General features: G+C 38.1%; 7 protein-coding genes and 2 non-coding genes across 9 annotated transcripts; 4 read left to right on the top strand and 5 right to left on the bottom strand.

The window, feature by feature from the left end:
* On the bottom strand, nucleotides 1-2,187 carry C5L36_0D03020 (uncharacterized protein; the record flags this gene model as incomplete). The annotated part of the gene is made up of 1 exon (XM_029467180.1): nucleotides 1-2,187. The coding sequence occupies one exon, from the start codon at nucleotides 2,185-2,187 to the stop codon at nucleotides 1-3; it is 2,187 nt and encodes a 728-aa protein (XP_029323040.1).
* Nucleotides 2,188-2,400: 213 nt separating this feature from the next.
* C5L36_0Dtrna7P lies at nucleotides 2,401-2,472 on the bottom strand. The gene has a single exon. It is a non-coding gene; the product is annotated as a tRNA-Pro (tRNA).
* Nucleotides 2,473-2,484: 12 nt separating this feature from the next.
* On the bottom strand, nucleotides 2,485-2,570 carry C5L36_0Dtrna5Y. The gene is given in 2 exon segments: nucleotides 2,485-2,521; nucleotides 2,533-2,570. It is a non-coding gene; the product is annotated as a tRNA-Tyr (tRNA).
* A 1,685-nt stretch (nucleotides 2,571-4,255) lies between these two features.
* C5L36_0D03030 (uncharacterized protein) lies at nucleotides 4,256-5,437 on the top strand (the record flags this gene model as incomplete). Its single annotated transcript, XM_029467181.1, has 1 exon — nucleotides 4,256-5,437. The coding sequence occupies one exon, from the start codon at nucleotides 4,256-4,258 to the stop codon at nucleotides 5,435-5,437; it is 1,182 nt and encodes a 393-aa protein (XP_029323041.1).
* Nucleotides 5,438-5,989: 552 nt separating this feature from the next.
* C5L36_0D03040 (uncharacterized protein) lies at nucleotides 5,990-6,793 on the top strand (the record flags this gene model as incomplete). The annotated part of the gene is made up of 1 exon (XM_029467182.1): nucleotides 5,990-6,793. The coding sequence occupies one exon, from the start codon at nucleotides 5,990-5,992 to the stop codon at nucleotides 6,791-6,793; it is 804 nt and encodes a 267-aa protein (XP_029323042.1).
* Nucleotides 6,794-6,964: 171 nt separating this feature from the next.
* Nucleotides 6,965-7,774, top strand: C5L36_0D03050 (uncharacterized protein; the record flags this gene model as incomplete). Its single annotated transcript, XM_029467183.1, has 1 exon — nucleotides 6,965-7,774. One exon carries the CDS (start codon nucleotides 6,965-6,967, stop codon nucleotides 7,772-7,774), a length of 810 nt encoding a protein of 269 aa, XP_029323043.1.
* A 195-nt stretch (nucleotides 7,775-7,969) lies between these two features.
* Nucleotides 7,970-9,208, bottom strand: C5L36_0D03055 (uncharacterized protein; the record flags this gene model as incomplete). The annotated part of the gene is made up of 1 exon (XM_029467184.1): nucleotides 7,970-9,208. One exon carries the CDS (start codon nucleotides 9,206-9,208, stop codon nucleotides 7,970-7,972), a length of 1,239 nt encoding a protein of 412 aa, XP_029323044.1.
* Nucleotides 9,209-9,602: 394 nt separating this feature from the next.
* Nucleotides 9,603-12,833, top strand: C5L36_0D03060 (uncharacterized protein; the record flags this gene model as incomplete). Its single annotated transcript, XM_029467185.1, has 1 exon — nucleotides 9,603-12,833. One exon carries the CDS (start codon nucleotides 9,603-9,605, stop codon nucleotides 12,831-12,833), a length of 3,231 nt encoding a protein of 1,076 aa, XP_029323045.1.
* A 61-nt stretch (nucleotides 12,834-12,894) lies between these two features.
* C5L36_0D03063 (uncharacterized protein) lies at nucleotides 12,895-13,641 on the bottom strand (the record flags this gene model as incomplete). Its single annotated transcript, XM_029467186.1, has 1 exon — nucleotides 12,895-13,641. The coding sequence occupies one exon, from the start codon at nucleotides 13,639-13,641 to the stop codon at nucleotides 12,895-12,897; it is 747 nt and encodes a 248-aa protein (XP_029323046.1).
* Nucleotides 13,642-13,776: the final 135 nt, after the last annotated feature.

Below are 13,776 nucleotides of genomic sequence, written 5' to 3' on the forward strand. Positions count from 1 at the left end.
TTAAACTGCAATTCTATTTAGCTTAAATGCAGGTGGGTTTGCCATGTCTTCTAGGTGTCTTTCAACTACAACTAATTCAGAATCATTAAGTTTTCCTGTAAACAGTATGTCAGTGTAGTTTTTTGTCAAGAAGAAGCATTTGTTCTCACCTTTAGAAATATTGCTGGAGGCATTCTTAGATGACGACGCTTGCACATCGCCATTTCTTTTACGTTTCTTACCATTTTCAGTTGCTGCAGAATGGCTATTCGGTAAGTCATAATGGGAATCAAAGAAAACCAGCCAGTTGGATCCATAAATGCCAAATCTCCCTAAAGTTTCAAATACACCATATGCATACCCAGGAAGTGCAATGAATTGAGCAGGCATGCTGTTCGAATTAGTCATGGACCAAGCTGTGTAGATTTGACCGTTTTTCTTATCATTCAATACATTAAACTCGTGTATTTTGTGGTCCAAGGTAACAGCTAACAACGTCGATGATGAAGTGAAATTTATACAAGTTGCAACAGAAGAGAGTTTCACCAATGTTTTAATCTTGCCAGTTGACAAATTGAGAATATCAATGACCCCGCTGTATGTGGATAAAGCAACTAGTTGGTTTGTTTCGTCAATTGCAATATGGGAATAATGATCCAAGTAAGTGAAATTTGCCTTTGAGTTCGTCATGGAATCAGCTATAGGTAAATCGTAGTCTGTTGGTTCTTGAAAATCGTCAATTGGAGAGGATGGTGATAGTTGGTCAAATTTGTAGCTTTGTAAGTCATTTTCAGATGTGTAGACAAGGAAAATCTCAGCAGAGTTGATAAACTTGGCCTTTTTGGCACCAAGGGTTGCTAATAGATCGGAGTGGATCCTTTTGATTGACATTTTGTTCTCTGAAACTTCCTCTAAACGAAATAATTTCAAAACAGAAAGTCTGCTAACAAGTAAATATTCCCCATTTCCACTCAGCGAGATATCCGTTATATTCTCTGGATCCGATAATGTCAATTTTGCCATTAGAGTCTTGGTATGGTCTTCTTTTAGCTTCCATATCTTAATTTCATTTCTCTGGTACATGAGTATCAACCTCTTATCTTCATGGACTATTACATTTTCGGTAATAGGGTTTATTGGTAGTTTATAGGTGACTGAACTTTGGAAGTTTTTGATAGAATTGACATGCATGATTCTTTCAATACCACCACTGACCAAGAAATCAAGGTTTTTCGAGTGATACGATGCCATTGTCCTGACATCATTGCCATGCAACAACCTGCTAGAAGTATTTATCCATTTGTTATTATGTTTGGAGATCTTAGTGTGATTAAAGTTGTAGATTTTTCTGTCAACACCTGCACTGAAAAACTTTTCGCCAGTTGCGTCCTTGGCCAAACATAAAACATCGGCCTCGTGAACCTGAAAAGATTGTTGTAAGACTAAATGCTTCAAATCCCAGATTTTAATCGAACCGGTGGAATCTCCAGAAACAAACTGGTTTGATTTAGGTAAATGAAGCAAACACCAAATTAAACTTGGCTCACTTTTGGATTTATCTGTTCTCAACGTTTGCACTAATCTTCCCTTTATTCCATTTTCAGTATTCTCACCATCTCCTCCAATTTCAGTATTCATGTAAGACCAAACTCTAATTCTACCATCTGCACACCCACCAAGTATCATTTTGTTTTCCACCCAACAAAGGGATAAGACTCTGTATTTTTGTCTCTGTAAAATGGTCTCATGCTCAATGACACCCGGACCACCATTGACATCAACTACTACCACAGATCCATCTTCACAACCTAATGCAATTTTATCATGGCTTTTATTGATCGCAATAGACCAAATGACACCGGCATTACAGTCAAAATTCTTCAAAGGCACACCCGTATCCAAGTCCCACTCAGTTAAAATAGTAGAGCCACCGATGGAGAACAATCTTGGAGGTAAAGATGGATCATTATGGGTAGACCAAACTAAGCCTTCGATTGACGTGCCTTTAGAGCCTGGAATCACGTTTTCCAAAACCCATCTATATTTTGAGTTGTTTGGATTCCAGATTTCAATTGACCCATCAGCTCTACCTATTGCTAATCTAAAATTATTTGGTGTGACTTGCTCTAAATTTGATTCATGTGTAAAGGCACAGCATGTTATAGATTCGGGGGTGTAGTCGAGAAACGAACAACGATGAATATCCATAATATCTATTTCTCTAGAATCGACGGTTGTATTTAAGTCGGACTGCTGCAACCTTCAGAGGAAAAGAGTAGGAATTTTATTAAAGTACCTGCAAACTGATGAAATAAATGAAAAATTTTGATGTTTAAGGTGCATGCAAAAAAAAAAAATCCTTTCACTACTTTTCAGTGAATTAATTAGACAGAATTAAAAATCTAAAAAATGTTCAATTTAGGGGTCAACTGGGAATTGAACCCAGGGCCTCTCGCACCCAAAGCGAGAATCATACCACTAGACCATTAACCCGCAAATGAACACTCCCTCCTTCCGGGATCGAACCAGAGACCTCAAGATGTCTTGTAAACCATTACAGTCTCGCGCTCTTCCAACTGAGCTAAAGAGGGAATTGTTATTTGCTAGAGGACTTGGTGAAGTGTGTCAACACTATTTCTTAATTTGGAATGTTTTGACAGTTGAATCTTTTTAAGAATATTCGTGGATTTTATCGATAGCATTGATATTGTATATAACAATGATAATTATTATACACGGTTTAGTAAGTACGCAATGGGCGTATAAGCGCACGCATAGACAATGCGCATGGTGGAAGTTAGTTGTAGTGGAATTAGTAAAAAATTTCTTTTTTCCTCCTTCTGCTCCTTTCACTCCCGATTTGGAGCTATATCAGCTATATCAATTCTATGTAACAGGATATTGTATGTCTTATATACGTCACGCCCGCAACCAGGAATTACCTTTGTTAACTTCCCTATTCTAAATTCGAAACCTTAACTTCAGTATGTTATCGTATATCCACTGTAAACTTCCTTTTTTGGAATACATCCTGCAAAATCCCTTTCATGTCTGATCAAATTTTAGAGTTGATTTATTGCCATTATTTCAATGAAAGATTACTATCGTTCGATTTAAGAACTGCTATCACGAAAAGCCACAACCTCGTTAAAGAGCGTTAGTCTAGCAAGTGATTTACTAAAAATATTTTGTTGCTTCCAAACTTTAGTTTTTTGAAGTTGAAAAAAATTACTTGCTCAACTCAATACATAGTGTACAATATAGTTTTCTCAAATAAATTTATTTTGAATTTAAGATATATACATATATACATATGAGCTCCTACTCTTTGGCGCTATGCTAACTACAAGACTTTCTAAGACCAATTAGCTTACCAATGGACATTCATGAAAGGAAACGAATTAACTAAAATTCCATCTTCGCTACCGGTCATTAATGGTCTGTTGAAATATGCGGACAGAACGTATATGTAACCTCATTGTAGCTATAGTAATGAAAAAGGTACTTCACGAGGTTACTATACATTACGAAGATCCAGTTACGTTTTGGGTTACTCTTCTTCTTGGGGCGTCTAATTTCTAAAAGAATGCCTGGTTTTTTAGATTTACCTGTTGAAAAAACGGCAAACGTCTTTAATGGCTTGTGTTTGGTACCTAGGTACTCCTTTACGCTTCCATTTATTCTTTAATGGTTGTGGAATCTGCGGTGTCCCCCATATATACGTTTCTGTTTTCAACAAAAGCACCGCTAAAACCCCAATAATTTTATTGTGGGTAATACTGCCAGAAAAAATACAGCTTATCCTCAAAGATCACCGTGACAAGTTAGTATGTAGTGAAAAAACAATTAATAATGGGATCTTCCACGCACGTATGTACCCATAGCTTACATGATTTCTAAAGTCATCTGTTGTATCGAAACTGCAGCTGTATACTTGTATTTTTGTCAAAAAGAACTTGGCCGCATTTCCGTTGAAAATCCTTTAAGAGTGAAACATTTTTTTTGGTAGCAGTAGATACACAAGATCCAAAAACTGAAAAAGATATTGGGAGTTTTCATGTACCCTTGCTCGGGGTTCGACATTCTTCCGGATCAATGTCAAATTTGTCGTATTCTATCTAGTCTTAGTTATCCTTGAATCCCATGCTACTCGCACTTGGAATTTGGTGCTACCGCGAATTTTCGTATTCTTCCAAGAAATCAACTATGAGATTCACCATTTATAGTTGAGTAATGTTGCAAAAAGATTTGTTTTGATTGTGACAACGATTTGACAATGGAAGCACTGGACAATACACACAGAGAATTGCTGACGAGGTTCAGACATTTTATAAACAATGGGAAGCTGAAGTTGCCAGAGAGATTGAGGCATGAGGAGATAGCTAAGGACGATGTGTATGAACGAGCACGAAAACTCTATGAAGTGAGGCCACAACAAAGGGAAGAAGATGAAGCCATTCTTAAATTGATAGGTTACAGCAATTGCATGTATTCTAAGTATATTTCATTAATGTCTGAAGTAACATACAGAGAGCTTCCAGGGTGCTGCAAGTTTTCTGCTGAAGTTATCATTCAATACTCTGACCAAATAGTTCTGCATGGTTACGATATCAACTCTTCAATGTACAGTGATTATTTTCGAACTCATGGGCTTGTCATTGGAACACACAAATTCAATGCCATGTATTCTGTGGAAAGATTTGATTATAACCTATACGCTGAATACCTCAGAAGTACTTATTATTGGGGTGAAAACCCACCAGTTTGCTATGCCAACAAAAAAAATCCATACTGTTTTTATCTTTTAGATGAGCCAGAAACTATTGTGGAAATAGATTGGTTTCTATATCCAGTCCAACAATTATGGCAAAAGTTCAAGGAGGTCCTCGTCCTTTACTCTAACCTCATGTTTAGGCGTGCAGATTATGTAGCCCGGCAGATTGAAACAGGAATTAGCTATTGTTTATCATTTGGTCAATTTGCTCAGGTGCTTCCCTTTCTTCCTCATATGAAATTCTCTAAGGAACTTGGCTCTTCCAATTTCAGGCCTAAAAGACCCAAAAAATGGAACAATCTTATCCATAATGCCATTATGGTATGCCATACAAATTACTCGGAAGAACAAATGAGGAGAAGCCGGAGAAAAACAGAAAGTAAAGGCCTCCGTAACCGTACCCTGCTAAATACCGATTGTCCAGTGAAATACGATGTGACCATTGACCTTCTGCATGGCGTAGTCTTTATAAAGAAGCTCGAGGAACACTCCAGTGAATGCCATTCGATTCAACAACAAAAAGGATATTTGATTACCAGAAGACTGAAAACCGAAAAAAACATCCGTGATAGGTTTGACAGGGATCTTTTGGACTACTACGGGATAGATAAGATAATTATGAAGAACCATGATAGGTTCTTCAAAGGTGTAGAGCATGTGTCCAAAAGACAGAGAACCAGCTAACATCCTCTCGTAACAGCAGTTATATGCATCAAAGTGATTTATATACAGCATAAGGCTAGTTGCCTATGTCTAGAATCGACTGCCTATATATATCAAGCAAGGTAGGTTTTAAGGGGTCTTGTATTAAAAAGGCCAAAATTTTGCATTTCTGTGCAGGGTCTAACAATAGAAAAATTCGTTGATCATCAGACAGCCTCGAACATTGATTGGCTCATGGCCACCCCCCATTCCGAGACATGTAGTTAATTCCCTCAACTTCTTTCTTATTTTTTCGTGGCAATCACCCCAATTTCGATTGTTAATAGATCCGGGCCGGTGGTGTCCGTAGTCGGAACAAAGTATTTAGGCGTTGCTATTGACAGAGTTGGCTATTGAAAGCAGTGGGTGGTTAAAAGAGCAGATGATAGACAGAAAAAACGGTTAGCAAAGTTTGAGTTCAAAAATTTTTCTAATAGACAACCTTCAAGTATAAATACCCCCCCTTTGCATCCCGTCCATCTAATTTTTAGTTCTTCAAAAGATGTTTTTCTTGTTTCAAAGGTAATTCGAAAAATGAGTCCAAAGGTTATTATCATTACAGGTGCATCCCGTGGTATGGGAAAGACAATGGCAGAAGTCTTGATTAAAGAGTCGCCAGATGTCAGACTCACATTGGTTGCACGGTCTGGAGACAAATTAAAAGAGTTCTACGATAGTTTAGACAAGAAAGATCAAGAAAGAGTCCACTACGTGGCAGGCGACCTAAGCGACGAGGCTACAATGGACAGGTTGATCTCCGAAACCGTTTCTAAGTTTGGAAAGATCAATTCTATTATTTTCAACGCTGCAGTTTTGGATCCAATTGGCCACATCGATCACCTAGATACCAAGGCAATGAGAAAGTTATTTGAAGTTAACTTCTTCTCCTTAGTTGAGCTAACACAGAAGCTAATTCCTGAATTAAGAAAAGCAGCAAAGGAGGACGGAATTCCATCTGCTTGTGTTTATGTCTCATCAAGTGCCGCACATATGGCGTACGATGGTTGGCTCGCATATGGTGCAAGTAAAGCAGCTGTTAACCACTTGGCATTAGATTTGGCATCAGAGGAAGGCGGTCATATCAGAAGCATAAGTATTGATCCGGGTGTTGTTGATACTAACATGCAAACAAACATTAGAAATGTTTTAGGTAAGAACATGAATTCAGAGGCACATGAAATGTTCATTGGTCTTCATGAAAGCGGTAAATTATTAAAGCCAGAGGTTCCAGGTGGTGTTTGTGCATTGTTAGCATTGAAGGGTGTTGCGCAAAACTTAAACGGAAAGTTCTTAGAGCACTGCGATAAAGAGTTGGCTGAATATCAGTATGTTAAATAGAGTATTAATGTCGCTTTCAGTTGTAATACTTTAATTTATAAAGGCAAAGTAATAGATTCTATATATATTAGGTTGGTTGAGTGTTCAAAAAAAATATTCATATATATATATATATATTTATATATATAAATATTTCTCGATTTCCGCAATATCTTAATCTGTATACACTTAATGTCGGTAACCAACGTCAAACAACCGGGACAAGCAACAATGTTATTTAAAAAGACAATTATAGTTACAGGTGCTTCACGGGGGCTAGGCAAAAGCATTGCAAGCTCAATACTGGCTCGGTATCAGGATTCCCAAGTTGTCTTGGTTGCACGTAATAAGCTGTTATTGGATGAATTTGTGAATTCACAAAACGAAGAAGATAGAAACAGAATCTTAGTAATCAACGGGGACATCACTAAAACCGACACAATCGAAAAATGTATATCTCAGACATTGAACAGATTTGGCAGGATAGACGGAGTAGTTTTTAATGCTGGTGTTCTTGGCCCGGTTGGCCATTTACATGAAAACAATATTGATATTAAAGAAGTTAGAAATTGTTTTGAAATCAACTTCTTCAGTATCATTGCATTTTTGGAGAAACTCCTTTCTACTTCAGATGTGAAACTGCTGGACATTATCTTTGTTTCATCAGGCGCAAGCTGTCGTGGGATCGATGGCTGGCTTGCATATGGAACGTCTAAGGCAGCACTTAATCAGTTGTGCGTCCAATTACATTCTGAGTACTCGGGAAGAGTTAGGTGCACCAGCATGGCTCCCGGTGTAGTAGACACAGCAATGCAGGAACTTATTCGTAGTGATCATATTTCCAATGGAATGACAGATTCTGCACATAAAATGTTCGTAGACTTATATTCGAACGGAAAACTCCTGAATCCAGATACCGTGGGTAGTTTGTATGCTAAAATGGTGGTAGAAGGAATCCCCGAAAATGTTCAAGGAAGATATTGCCGTTGGGATGAACTGTAAGCCAAGTCCTAGATAACTATAATACTTCTTTTTGACCATCATTGTAGAATCTCTTCTCTAGGTCAGAGATAAATGCATCGGCATGGTGACAAATACAAGCCAGCTGGATCCAGTTTTTCATTTAAATCCAAATAAAGGGTAAAGTATATATATGGATACACATTCTCACTATTATAGATTCATTTGAATTTCAAGCTAATTTGCAGCTTTTGACTTGAAGCCATGTATCTTCTGACCCAACTTATAGACTTCCTTCAGTGTGCCATCTGCAGACAGAATATTGAGATCGGCATCACAGCCAGGCCTTAGAAACCCCTTTCGGTGTGCAATGTTGAGAGATGTAGCAGGGTTGTTGGTGATGGTCGCCAGGGCCTCTGCAAGGGGTATACCTGTCCATTTGATGAGATTGTGTACACAGTCAATCAAATGGGTTGCCGATCCCGCTATGGTATCGGTACCTTGTAGCAGTAGCAAAGACCCTTTCTTTTGAACCGACTGATTCCCCCTCTGGTAGTGGCCGTCTTCCAAACCAATCAAATACAAGGCATCGGTGACAAGGATAGTCTTTGAGGGATTGGCCATGTAAGCCGCCCGGACGGCACTAGGATGGACATGGACACCGTCGGCAATAATACCATAGAAGGGAATCTTATCTGAAGGTAAGGTATCCTTTGTAGCAGATATCAGACCAAGTACACCAACATCTCTGGCTGTATGGGCGGGCATTGCATTGTAGAGGTGGGTAATCATTGTAGCACCGCTGTGTACGGCGCTAAGGGCAAGATCAAAGTCAGCCATGGTATGTCCGATGGAAAATACGGTGGGGCTGTTGCTGGTTAGCTGTGGTATAATTTCGGAACAGCCTTGTACCTCTGGAGCAGCAGTCACGATTGCAGCGTATTGCTCAAAACCTTGGCCGTATCGTTCCTGCAAGGAGATGTAGCCATGCTTCATATCAGTAATTGCCTCTGGCGGATGGCAGCCCTTTTTGATGGGTGAAATGAAGGGGCCTTCTAGATGGACACCAAGAGAATCGGCCTTGTTTGAAGATCGAGTTTTGAGGCCTAGGATGGGGATAACGTCATGGTATACATGTTGCTGACTCGATGTGACAGTGGGACAAATACTCGTGACACCATACTCCAAGAGCTGCCCCATAGATTCATTGTATGCCTTGAGGAAACTTTGTTTGTCTTGTTTATCATTGAAAGCAGAAGAATAGTCAAATCCAAAACAACCATTTATCTGGATATCTATGAATCCAGGAGAGAGTATACCCCCCTGCAAATCGATGACCTGCACTTCGGAAGCGTGGACTGGGATCAAGGGAGTTTCGATGATAACGCCAGAATCAGTATCAACATATAAATCTGCTTGAATCAATTTAGCATTGTCCGCCAAGAGGCAGTTGGTAAACCTTAATATTCTGGGCATTGCTATTGAACACAGTCTCTTACCAAATGTATCACTGCTTTCGGTGTCAGCTGCTCAGGAAAGAATAGCATGTACACCTGTTTGGAAGATTGACTGTACTTATACTTCGGAATAGAGTAAGGAGTAGCTCTAATTCCCATGTTACTGTTGCAAACTAGTGTTTCAACATTCACTGAGACAAAACGCCAATTTTCCGAGCTTATCTACTGTTGCATTTTTGGATCGGTCGAGCGTTTTATGTTGCATTTGTTTTCTTATCATTGTCAACATTTTTTTGTTGACAGCCTTTTTCTTTCAGGATTTCCAATTACTACACAACCTAAAAATTTAAAGTTGCTGGTTCAAGCGCATAGGCTAGATCTAATCCTTACTATTGGATTGTGTGTGACTCGTGATGTTGGCATTGAATAGGAAAAGAGCGATCTCATCAGATGAAGATTGCACATACAAACAAGAGAAAAAACAGACCATAGATCAAACCAAAGAAGTAGATGAAAGTGATCAAGAGCATGACGAGAGAGAATCATACTATAGAAGACTCGTAGGTAACTTTTTTATGGTTGGATTTGAGGGGACTTCTGTTAATGAAGAAATTGCTAGTTTGATATCGAAATACTATATAGGTAGTATCATTTTAAGTGGACGAAATTTTATTGATGCAACTCAAACGAAAAAACTAATTACAGACCTCCAAGCTATTGCAAAAAATTCTGGATACAAGTATCCCATAATCTTTGTTATAGATGAAGAAGGGGGCATGCTAAACTCTTTATTTGACAGGGAATTTGTCACCCAGTTTCCAGGTGCAATGGCCATGGGTGCTGCTGGTTCAGTGGATCTCACATACAAAGTATATCGTTCGATAGCAAAAGAGCTAAAGTCTATAGGTTTTTCCATGTATTTGGGTCCTGTTCTTGACATATTGAAATACCGGGTAGCCACGTTTATTCAGCAGATGATCGGTGTGCGAGCATATGGGTACAACGCTCAATCCGTTGTAGAGATGGGTAGAGTAGCCGCTAAAGCTTTTAAGGATGAACAATTATTCAACTGTGGAAAACATTTTCCAGGATATGGGTCAGCCACCATTAATTCAAACTTTGAGCTTCCCATGATATTAGAATCAACAGAGCAGTTGTTTGAATCCAGTCTTATTCCTTATATGGAACTAATTAAAGAAGATTTATTAGATAGCATTTTGGTTGGGGGGTGTGCTGTTCCGGGGGTTAATAATAATGATTTACATGCATGCTTGAGTCCCACAATTGTCACTAATATACTCAGGGACCAGCTAAATTTTAAGGGCGTTGTGGTTAGTGAATGCTTGCTACTTGAAGCACTAGACAGAAATTTTGGGGTTGTACAAGGATGCATTAGTGCCTTTTCAGTTGGATGTGATTTGATAATGCTTTGTAGTAATTATAGAATTCAGAGGGAGGCAATAGTTGCTCTAAAGTCAGTGATTGAAGATTGCTCCATTGATCAAAAAATTGTGGAAAATTCTTTAGACAGAATTCACCATTTACATAAGAAACTGCCATCTTGGACAGAGGTATTAGCAGATCGTTCGATGTTATCACCTGATGTCATTGCTCACCATAAATCACTTTCCATGAAAGCTTATGAAAAATCAATTACAGTTATCAGAGATGCAGGATTACCGATAAATAAATACTTAAATGAAAATGTAGAGAATGAGAACACGATACTCATACTCACACCACTGATAACCCCTTTATACGAAACAATAGATAAAAGTGGTCACAAATCTCACATAAATAGCATTGACAAAACAGAGTTTTCCAAGTTAAATTTGAATTATGGGGAGGATGTATTTATTAAATTTGGTCAGTATCTATCTAAGTACAGATCAGGCTATAATATATTACATTCAAGCTATAATTCCAACGGGATTACCTCTTTTCATGAAGAACTGATCCTAAAATCTAAAGTGATTTTATTTTTTTGCGCTGAAACTTCTAATAATCTTTATCAAGTTGGTGTGTCAAAGCATGTATCAATGCTATGCAATTCTGTACCCAACAGAAGCAAGGTAGTAGATACTACTAATTCTAAAAAGATGATTATAATCAGCGTGGCTTCCCCAACGGACTTTTTATATGATATTAATCTTGGAGGATCACCTACAGGCTATGTTTGCACTTATGATTACACATTTGACGCCTTATATCATTTGCCAAAAATATTATTTGGTGAAAGGAAGGCTACTGGGAAGATACCGGGTCTCATTGTCCAATCTACATCCAAAACAGCCAATGTCGAAAAGAATAACCATCGTAAGCACAGTTGGTTGGTTGAAACATTTAATTTCAAGAGAGATTGGAATAATTTGGTGACACTTTTGAAGAATAACAACTATTTAGCATATTCTGAGAAGGATTCGGTTTTGACCAGCTTGAAGCTTTTGATGTATGATACGGAGAATCATTGTTGTTTTGTTGTCAGGAATACCAGTCTAAATATTATACTGGGATTTTCCAGTGCATGGGTTTATCCAAATCATACTAAGAATACCATTGGTGGTAAGACCAATATTGGCAACTTTATGTTCCTTTTGGTCGATAGAAACAAGAGAGATATTTCAATTGGTAATTATTTGTATACAAAAACTGTGAAGTATTTGTTTGAAGACAGAGATTGCTTCAAAGTATATTTGGGACGTAACTTCCCAAAATTTACAACTATAAATGATTTGCTGCTAAATCCTACAGAGGGAAACAATAGAACTTTGGAATTTTTTAAATCGTATGGATGTGATCTCAGTGACGAAGCATCAGTATCAGCAATATCTTCTCATTTAGGAAGAGCACACACAGGAGCCGGGAAGTCTAAGTTACAAAATCTTCAAGGATCATGCAATTTGGGCTTTGGAATAAACCAGAGCATAGAGGTAATAACTGATGAAAATATTTTAGACAAGTCTACTGGAGTGCAAAATGGTCCAAAATCTCAACTTGATGTTAACATTTTAAAGAAGAAAGTCAAATGTCTAATGAAGCTCGACAATATTTTGAGCTGGAAAGTTTCAGAAAATTTGGTTCGTCAACTACAAGTTGTGGGGATAATGTTTGATATTTGTAGGAACCCTGCAGATATTCTATCTTCCCAAAATAGCACTTCTAATGATATAGAACGTCAATTAGATTTAAGTAGCCATGAAATATACTCGGAACTATTGAAGGACTTTAATTCGTGTGGTAAAGATAAGCAATATTTTGATGGATCCAGTAACCTACAGATCATTGTGGCTATTGAGCCATTGAGAAAGAGCATAGTTGGCAGTTTGGTAGTTTTCAATGATAAATCAAAATTCTCAAAATTCTATCCTTCTCTTCAATTTTCTACTGAGTTACAACTGTCCCAACTCCAGAGGTACGCATGTATTGCAGGTCTATTTGTCGATCCATCGTATACGGCTCTCTCTGAAGTTTTCGAATTGGGGTTGATATGCACTGCTCTGATGTTTGTGAAAGGTCAACACAAGGATTGTCCCAGAGTTTTTATTACAGATGTCAATGAAAACCAAGTGAAAAGTCTCAACGATAACGGATTTGACATTGTGGATAGATACTATAATTACTATGGCGTGATTATTGAGGATTAGAGGAAACAAATATTGTATTATAATACATCTGTATAGTTTTCTATATAACTGCACTGAGCGTTTAATTCGTAAAGGCATCATCATCACAAACCAACAGGCAATTTTTATGTTCTTTAATAAAGGTACTTGGAATGTCGGATGTAACAGGAGAGGTCAAAGTCTTCCTCAAGATTTCTCTTTTATTTTCCCCGAAAACCAAAAAGATCACCTCGTTAGATTGATCCAAGACTGTTGAAATTCCAACACTCAAAGCATACTTGGGGACCTTCTCGGCTTGGTTTCCAAAAAAACGTGAATTTGCAATAATTGTGGACTCTTGGAGCTTTACTTTTCTTGTAATCGAGTTCCTAACAGATCCGGATTCGTTGAATGCAATGTGTCCATTCGGACCAATTCCACCCATGAATATTTGAAATGGTCCATATTCTTTGATCAACCTTTCATAAGCTGCACACTCTTGTTCATAATTGTCAGCCAACCCGTCTAAAATATGTATGTTTTCCTCCTTGATATCAATATGACTGAAGAATTTATCAAACATGAAATAATGATATGACTGTCTATCAGAAGGGGCTAGACCGCAATATTCATCCATATTAAACGTAACCACGTTTGCAAACGAAACTTTGCCATCACGGTAAAGCTGAACGAGTCTGCTGTATACCGGTTCCGGTGAGGAGCCTGTTGGCAACCCCAAAACATACGGCTTTGAAGATGTTGGCTTGAAATTGTTGATGGAATCAACAATATGTCTAGCAACAAAATCAGCAGCTGCCTCTCTGGTGTCGTATTTGCGTAGTTCAAACATGGGAGGTTTCTGTCTGACAAGCACAACTAAACTTTGGAGATATGCATGCTCCCCCGCTAGCTGGATTCTGTTCCTTATTTAATATAACCTAAAGTATAGGCGGTATACTTGATGTTACAAAAATACAGCTTCTAG

The sequence above is a fragment of the Pichia kudriavzevii genome, chromosome 4 (assembly GCF_003054445.1).
Source record: "Pichia kudriavzevii chromosome 4, complete sequence".
Classification (NCBI taxonomy): domain Eukaryota; kingdom Fungi; phylum Ascomycota; class Pichiomycetes; order Pichiales; family Pichiaceae; genus Pichia; species Pichia kudriavzevii.